The 8,309-nt window shown below is 33.6% G+C and overlaps 1 protein-coding gene across 4 annotated transcripts in view; it reads left to right on the top strand.

Moving 5' to 3' along the window:
• Positions 1 to 8,309, top strand: part of Cep126 (centrosomal protein 126) — a 71,977-nt gene that overhangs the window by 25,070 nt on the left and 38,598 nt on the right. For 3 of the 4 annotated variants that reach the window (XM_048795641.1, XM_048795639.1, XM_048795640.1), the window contains exons 3-4: positions 1,275 to 1,420; positions 5,551 to 5,662. In XM_048795641.1, the coding sequence (XP_048651598.1) occupies positions 1,275 to 1,420; positions 5,551 to 5,662 (258 nt within the window). Of the gene's footprint in view, positions 1 to 1,274; positions 1,421 to 5,550; positions 5,663 to 8,309 lie in introns of those variants that run through there. The other variant, XM_048795642.1, reaches the window with a different exon arrangement.

Raw genomic sequence — 8,309 nt, 5'->3', positions numbered from 1 at the left:
TTTTTTTTTTTTTTTTTTTTTTTTTTTTTTTTTTTTTTTTTTTTTTTTGCAGTACTAGGGATTGAACCCAGGGGTACTTTACCACTGAGCCATATCTCTAACCCTTATTTTTGTTTTTTGTTTTTTTTAGACAGAGAGTCTTTCTAAATTGCCAAGGCTGGCCTCAAACTTGTGATCCTCTTGTCCTCTTGGCCTCAGCATAGTGAGTTGCTGGGATTACAGGCAGGCACCACCATACATGGTTGGGGGTATTTTTAAAAGGGATAGTTTGGAGAAGTAAGTCTTCTTCCTGCCTGTGGTGCTACATCACTACCTTCTATCCACCACACAGGTTAGACTACTTGAAGGTCTGTTTCCCTACCACACAGAAGTATAGTTGCCTAAATCTGAGTTATTTAGACTATAATAATGATCCAAACAGGGGAGATCTTTAGAAAGGTTGTTAATAATAACATATGGCAATAAAAATCTTGAAACTTCTTATCAACAATCCCCCAACTTCATGCATTTTAAACGAGTACCTTTAGAGGCTTTTCTACCAATGCTTTTTATTTTTCTTATTTTCTAGCAAACAATTATTGAATCACATACACACACACATGCATTGTTAAAGGACAAAATTAGTTCTTTGAGAACAGTATAGTTTAAACTAGAGAACATAAACAAGTGCTCAGGGGCAATCAGAAACAAATTATGTAAGAAAGTTGAGAAAAACAGGGATTATAGGGCAGATGTTTACAGATATGTCTGATGAAGAGTTTGAGGTTGTCATATCTCCCTATTTTACAAGAGAAGCTAGGAATTAACATTTTTATATAAATTATCCGGATTTTTAATACAGTTCACATTTAACATAACAGCTAATTTTATACTTTGAATCTAAAAGAAAAAATATATACACTATTTTTTTAACTGCCTCATAATTTGCAAGTCTGCTTCTTTTTAGCAATGAATTAGTTCTTCAATTACCAGACAGCATAGCTCTCAGGAAAGGATCTTTCCACATCAGGACGTGGGAGGTAAAGGAGATGTGCAGGTCTTCAAAAATTAGAAATTCCATAGCCTTTTCTTAGTTGCAAAAGGTCTGAATATTGAAATTACCATTTACAAATATAGCTAAATTCTTAGCTAAGTCCCTGTTTTTAAAAAATACATAAAATATGTTTTCTAAGTAAAATTTTGAACTATTCAAACACCATTATGTAATAAATGGCATTGTTTTGAAACTATTTCCTGTGTTGATTTCTATCACTTACCTTATGTTTTAAATTTAGAGCTTTTGAAGACAAACGAAAAGAGCAAGAAGAAAAAGAACACCAAATTAGAGAAAAAATACTTCAACAAAGAAAACAGAAGTTTGAAGAAGTTACTGAAAAATTTCAGCGTGCCCATATTCCTTTCTCACAGCGGAGGAGAGCAGGTACCTAAATTTCTAGAGCAAAATTAGAACAAAAATTAAAGTTATCACATTTAATTTGAGTAAACAATAAAATGATAAGTGAAGAAATGGAGTAGAATAAAAATAGCAATATGCCTTTGAGCAAATCAGACTGTAATCAAATGAAAAATAGTAATTTGATTTAATTTAGAGAATATTTTGTGGATTCTGTTAGTAAATTATTAGCTCACAGGTTTGATTCAACTTCAAACTGGCTTAAAATATTTTGTCTTTTTCAAATTGAATGAATAAGTAATTCAATAAAAAAAATTTTAGCATTTGAGTTCAGGAATTAATGTAACATTCATTCTAGCATTTTTTTTTTCACAGATTGGTTTAAATTCTTATTTGAGTAACTGGGAGAACAAAAAGAAACTCTACACTGTATTAAAATCCAACAATCTAAGACTTATAACCAATTAAAATTTTATATATGAGTATGGTTGATTCCTTAATATCATATATATTTTTATATCTTAAATAGAAAGATATAATTAACAATATATCAAGACTTCATAAAGATAAAGGATAGGCAGAACTTTATATATTCATCCATCATATGCTATATAGTGTTGTTCTTAGTCCTGGGTTAAGCTGAGATATAGAGAAAATCTAACTGTACCCTGCCAAACCTATTTTGAAGATGAAAGTAATATATACAATGTTGATAATATGATGATTGGTGTTATAGTGAAATGTATAAGTACTGTGAGAGCACAAGGGAAGGAATACTGAGGCTATGTAGGGACATCACCATTCCTGGAAAAATCACTTAAGTTGAATCTTAAACAATCAGTATTTTGCCAAGCAAAGAGAAAATAAAAGAACATCCCAGATAGAAGAAGCAGCTTGTGCAAATAAATTATTTCAGTGTATCTGAAACCAAAATTGCAGGTGGGGGGAGAATATTGATATGAAACTAGAATCAATAGTTGAAGAGCTTTGAATGCAATGCTGGGAAGTTCATCTTGATGCAAAATGCAGTCCACTTACAGTTTTTAAACTGGTGTTGTAGGAGACAGATGAGGCAGGGCAGCAAAGATAGCAGGTTTATTTGGCTGCAGCCAGGTTCAGAGGGCACAGTTCTTGCAGTAATCAATCAATCCCCCAAACCCTGAGTTCAGGTAGTTTCAAAACTTTATGCCCAGCGTGTAGGAAGAGTGTCTCAGAAGTTCACAGTCTGCAGAAGTTCACATAAAAGCAGTTTTTTCTTCCTCTGTTCTGGGCAAGTTAACCCTTCAAGGACAACACCTGAGAAGGAAAGAGCTTCTTTTCCCCTTCCTTTCCTCCCCCTGCCCGCTGTTACCATGGAGCCCAATTGGTAACTTAATTCTTATCTTAGAAATGTAGACATTTCTGTGAAGCTCCAACTGAAGGCCAGAGACCTTGTTAAAGGATCTGTCTTTTTTTTTTTTTAATCACATTTTACATTTGCAAACACACTTCTACAAACTACTTTACTGGATACATGTTTGTGGAAAAATAATACGGGGGCATCTAGCACCTAGAGTGCCAATTTCTTCTAGGCCAGTGGCCAAGTAAAATAGAGCAACAGGAAAATGGGAAGTTTACCTACATTGAACTCTTTTGTAGAGACTCAAGGACATGCCCAGAGGTAGTAACTGGGAGATCATCAGTTAACAGCAACAGGAAGCAGTCATGGGTACTTGTGAGTTGATCTAAGTTTTGTCATATATAACTTTTAAGTTCTTTTTGATAGACAACAGGAAGTTTTAATCAAGACAAGCCTCAGACTATAGTCTAGCACAATTACACATTTGTTAGCAAAACAATTCATGCAACTTGTTTAGTGAGCTCAAAAACATCCCAGATCTTTGTGTTTTTAGGTTCTCTATCTTTAATGAAAGGACCACAGAGGCATACATTAGAGGGACAGAATTCTGTGACTTCTGGCATTGGGCAATCAGAAAATTTCCTATGTTATGACTACTCACAAGACTGATGATGAATCAAGCCTCAGATTTTTGTTTTGTTTGCAGTACTAAGGATTGAACCCAGGAGACTCTACCAGCAGCCCTTATTATAATTTTATTTTGAGACAGGGTCTCAGTTAAGTTGGCTTTGAACTTTCCATCTGTCTGCTCAGTGTTCCAACTTGCGGGGATTATGGGTGTGTGCCATTGTGCCTGGCTAAAATAATGTTTTTAATAACAATTGTTTAAAAAGACTACTGCACTGATTTTAAAAGACTAATACAGATGCTATTCAAATTCCAGTGGGGTTATATCATAATAAACTCAGCAAAATATAAAAAAAATAATAAAAGCAAGCTTCCGATGCTACCCCTAAGGCTAAAGGATAGAGATATTCCTGGATTCTCATGCTCTGCTCATACAAGGGTAAAGGGTGATTAAAATATGTTTAGGAACATCCACTTATCTTGAATACATCTAATTTAACAAATCTCATTTTTTATGTATGTATGTGTGGTGCTGGGGATTAAACCTAGGGCCTTGTGCATGTGAGGCAAGCACTCTACCAACTGAGCTATATCTCTAGCCCAAAATTCTATTTTTAATATCAGGCTGTTCAACAGGCTATTAATTTCACCAATAATGAACTATGTTGAATATTGAAAAATGGTCAATATTTGGTATGGTGTGAATGTGTGTGTCCCCTCCAAAATTCTTATGTTGAAATTCTAACCCTTGAGGCAATAGTATAGGAGGTGGGACCATTTAGATATGATTATATCATGAATCTTTCATGATTGGGATTAGTGCCCTCCTAAAAGAGACCACAGAGAGCTAGTTAGCTCCTTCCACAACATAAGGACAGAGCCCAGAAGATACCCTCAATGTGGAAATGAACCCTCACCATACACCATTAGCTCCTTGATCAGGTACTTCACAGCTTCCAGAATTGTGAGAAATGTTTCTATTGTTTACTAAGTTACCCAGTCTAAATTATTTGTTATAACATCCTAAATGAACTAAGATAATCTCTAAAGCTTGATACTAGCAGTTTCAAGAGCATTGGTCCTTTAGGATTAGAATATTAGCAGACTACCCCATAACTGCATTCTTCATTAGCATATTATTATATCATCACCAATTGATTAGGGAAATGGACTGACTCTAGAATTCAAGTTTGTACTAACCCTGATATAATAATATACTGTTTTTGCTTAAACATTTTAACGTAAATTATAGATATTGTGGAACAGTGTAATATTTTCACATATGTGTGTTTTAAGGAAGTTTGACAGTGTCAATGGAGAGTTAGAGCTAGAAAGTTACCTACCTACCTCCGAACCTTAAGTTATTAGAGCATATGATGAGAATAATATCTCCACTCGAGAGAGCTACAGGAAAAGCAATGTTTTTAAAAGACAACTATGTCTTAGTGCTGGGGGTGGGGAAGACATCTATGTCTCAACTTGAACAAGAAAGTGAAGAGACGAATACATTCATAGAGAAGTAAGGGAAGTAGAGTATGTTGAATTCCAAAGTACACATTTGAAAGACTTTGTAGTAAATACATACTGGAGGCAGGGTTGGATTAAAGGTTGTGCAAAGCAATATGTGGATGAAGTCTGGATGATTGTCCATAATAATGCATGACCTTGAACAAGCTACTTGCCTTCTCTATCTCTTGGTTTCCTCATATATAAAATTCAAATATCATCTGTTTATAGACCATAATGAGGATTAAATTAGCTATATATTTATAAATTAGTTATTATATTTATAAAGTACTTAAAAATAAGAGTAATAACAATAAATATTCAATAAATTTAATATATACTTCCCCCTTTATTTATATGGGTATAAATTTTGTTGGAAACTTAACTTAAGGGACTATGACATCAGATATAGAGGTTTACATAACAGAATTTAAAATCTGGACATTTCTGAGTTTCTTTTTCCCAGAAAAATATTCCTAACTTTAAGAATGATGAAAATTTCAAGATAAGAGGGGTTTTTTAAATTAGATGTCAAAATTTATAGTATTTATACTCTTACAAATATATGTTTACAAGTATTTAAAGTAACATTTTCTTTATTGACCAATTAAATTACATATTTAAAAAAAAGCCACTGAGGCTAGAGTGATTTTTTACTATTTGATCTTTCTTTATCATCCCATAGTTTTTCCAAAATCAGTTCCTCCATTAGAAGAGGCCCTCAAGCAAATTCAGGAATCCAATTTAAAATCAGAAGTAAATCTTCCCTTTTCCCACAGGCCAACAATCAACTGGAGGTAAGTAACATTATTATTATGTATAATTATTAGTATATAATAATTGCATAGCTTTATAAATTTATAATTTCTAGGCCTTTTCATCAGTTACTCCTCACCTCTGTTTTAGAGTTATTATTTTATTTTCACAAATTAAAATGAAGTAGAATAGAATATAAAATTGCTCCACGATAAGTTAGAATTCTAATTTGTTGTCTTGAGGTCTTTAGTACTACAAATATTGCCTATGTTGAACAATATTTCTGAAGTAAGAATAATCAAAATTATTTTAATATATTGATACTGGTTATTTATATTCATGATAAAAAATGTTTTGAATTATTGAGATACAAATTAGGTAAAAAAAAAAACTCAAGTAACTTTACGGTAGAAAGAATTTTTCTCACTGAAATTTTTTCCTGGATATCCTGAAAAGACAACAGCATCTGGTTCCTCTCCAGAATGGCATAATATATTAAATACTAACAAACTGATAAAGACATACAAAATTGACAATCAGTCTTAAAGAATGAGTAAAAATTGTCTGTCATAAAGAAGCATAGATTGGGTTTTAGGCATGTTTAGGTCAGAGTATTATCAAAAGTCATAGACAACCCTCTAAGGAAACAGAACTTGTTCGGAGTAAAAGGACTGTAGGATATTGCTAGTAGGACAGGAGGTGGTCTAGAAATGAAAATTGAAATTAGGTTGCAAAATTATGTCCAGCTAAGGATTTGGAACTCTATCCTATAAGTAGTGGAAATTCAGTGGAGGTTTTTTTTTATTTGTTTTTTGTTTGTTTTGTTTTGTTTTTGTTTTGAGGACTAGAAACAGATCCTAAGGGTGCTTTACTACTGAGCCACATCCCCAACCCTTTTTATTTTGCATTTTGAGACAGGGTCTCACTAAGTTTCTTTGGGCCAAACTGAGTTGCTGAGGCTGGCCTTGAGCTTAACAATCCTCCTGCCTCAGCCTCCCCCATTTCTGGGATTACAGGCATGTACCACCATACCCAGCTAAGTGGAGGTTTTTAAGCAACTAGTGATATCATCCTCTTTATTCTTTTAGAAAGATAAATGATGTAAATGATGGAGAATAAAGTAGCTAAATTTGGAGGAGACCAGGGAGAAAATTGTTCAGATAATCCAATAGATAAATCATTGCTGCCTAGTCTAAAACAGCACTATTTTGTACAGGGAATAAAGGATATATATGTATAAAGGATATATCTGATAAGAATGAAAAGTAAGGCTGGAGTTGTCACTCAGTGGCAGAATACTTGCCCATCATGCACAAATCCCTCGGTTTGAGTGCCAGCACTAAGAAGAAGAAGAAGAAATAAAAAGAAGAAATAGATTTGAGTGAAGAGGATGAAAGAGAAGAATAAAAAATAATGCATTTTCACAATGCAGAGAAAGAGAAGTGACATAAAGAAATAAGAATTTAAGGGTATTGATCAATTAGAAATATAAAAATTAGAGTTTAGAGAAAATAGTAGGAGGAAGGTGTCCATTCATGAGTTTAAAAGGATTTATTTTAGAAGGGTAGTGGTGAAGTAAGAAAGGCACAAGAAAAAGATATTTCATGAAAAGATTATTAGGTTGTTATATGATAGGTTAAAGAGAATGAGAAAAACAAACACACATATACATACAAGAAAGAGACTGAAATCTCGAGTCTCATTAAGAGAATTTGTTGATTTTTTAAAAAGTTTCATCTGAGTCTTTGAATTGAGAGGAGAGATATCTGAGTGGGAATGTGTTTTTTAAAACTAGCCAAAGAGGCCAGACACAGAGGTGCATACCTGTAATCCCAGGAACTTGGGAGACTGAGACAGGAGGATCACTTGTTCAAAGCCAGCCTCAGCAACAGCAAGGTGCTAAGCAATTCAGTGAGACCCTGTCTCTAATAAAAATACAAAATTGGGCTGGGGATGTGGCTCAGTGGTTTAGTGCCCCTGAGCTCAATTCCTGGTACCAAAAAAAAAAAAAAAAAAGTCAAAGATGAGGGAGGTAAGAGGGCAAGGCTATAGAAATAGATTTGAAAGTTATGTAAAGTTAATAGATTTGAAAAAACATTTTGGGTTTTTTCTTTCCATATTTTTATTGGCGCATTATAGTTGTACATATGATGGGATTTATTGTTAAATATTCATACATGCACACAATATAACAATATAATTTGGCCAATATCACTCTCCAACACTTCCCACCTCCCTCCCCTTCTCCCACTCCCTGAAAAGTTGTGTAATTTGTATGTGTAATTTTGTTTCCCCATCTAGACTATAATATTAGAGAGAACAGTAGTTAAATTTTATACATGGAATTATTCCCTCTAGCACTTAGTTCAATGCTACTCATATGGAATGTATTCCATAAATAACAGAGAGGGTATAAACTTTGCCTAGCATTTAATAGCTAAAAAAGGTACTCATCAGAGGCAAAAACTGGGAGGAAACTTCAGATAGAAGGAATAATTATTGAGTATAAAAGTATAAAAGGTCATGTTATGTCAGTGAGTCTTCATGTCGTTCAATTTGGCTGGTGAGTACAGTGGCAAGAGTTATGGGCAAATGGATTAGAAAGGGAGGCATGAATTAAACATTGAAGAGCCTTGTTAAGGAATGTGTTCTAGAAACAGTTGCCAAAAGATTTGAAACAAGCATACA

Source organism: Marmota marmota, unplaced genomic scaffold, assembly GCF_001458135.2.
Source record: "Marmota marmota marmota unplaced genomic scaffold, marMar, whole genome shotgun sequence".
NCBI lineage: Eukaryota > Metazoa > Chordata > Mammalia > Rodentia > Sciuridae > Marmota > Marmota marmota.
This window is presented reverse-complemented; position numbering and strand designations above follow the sequence as displayed.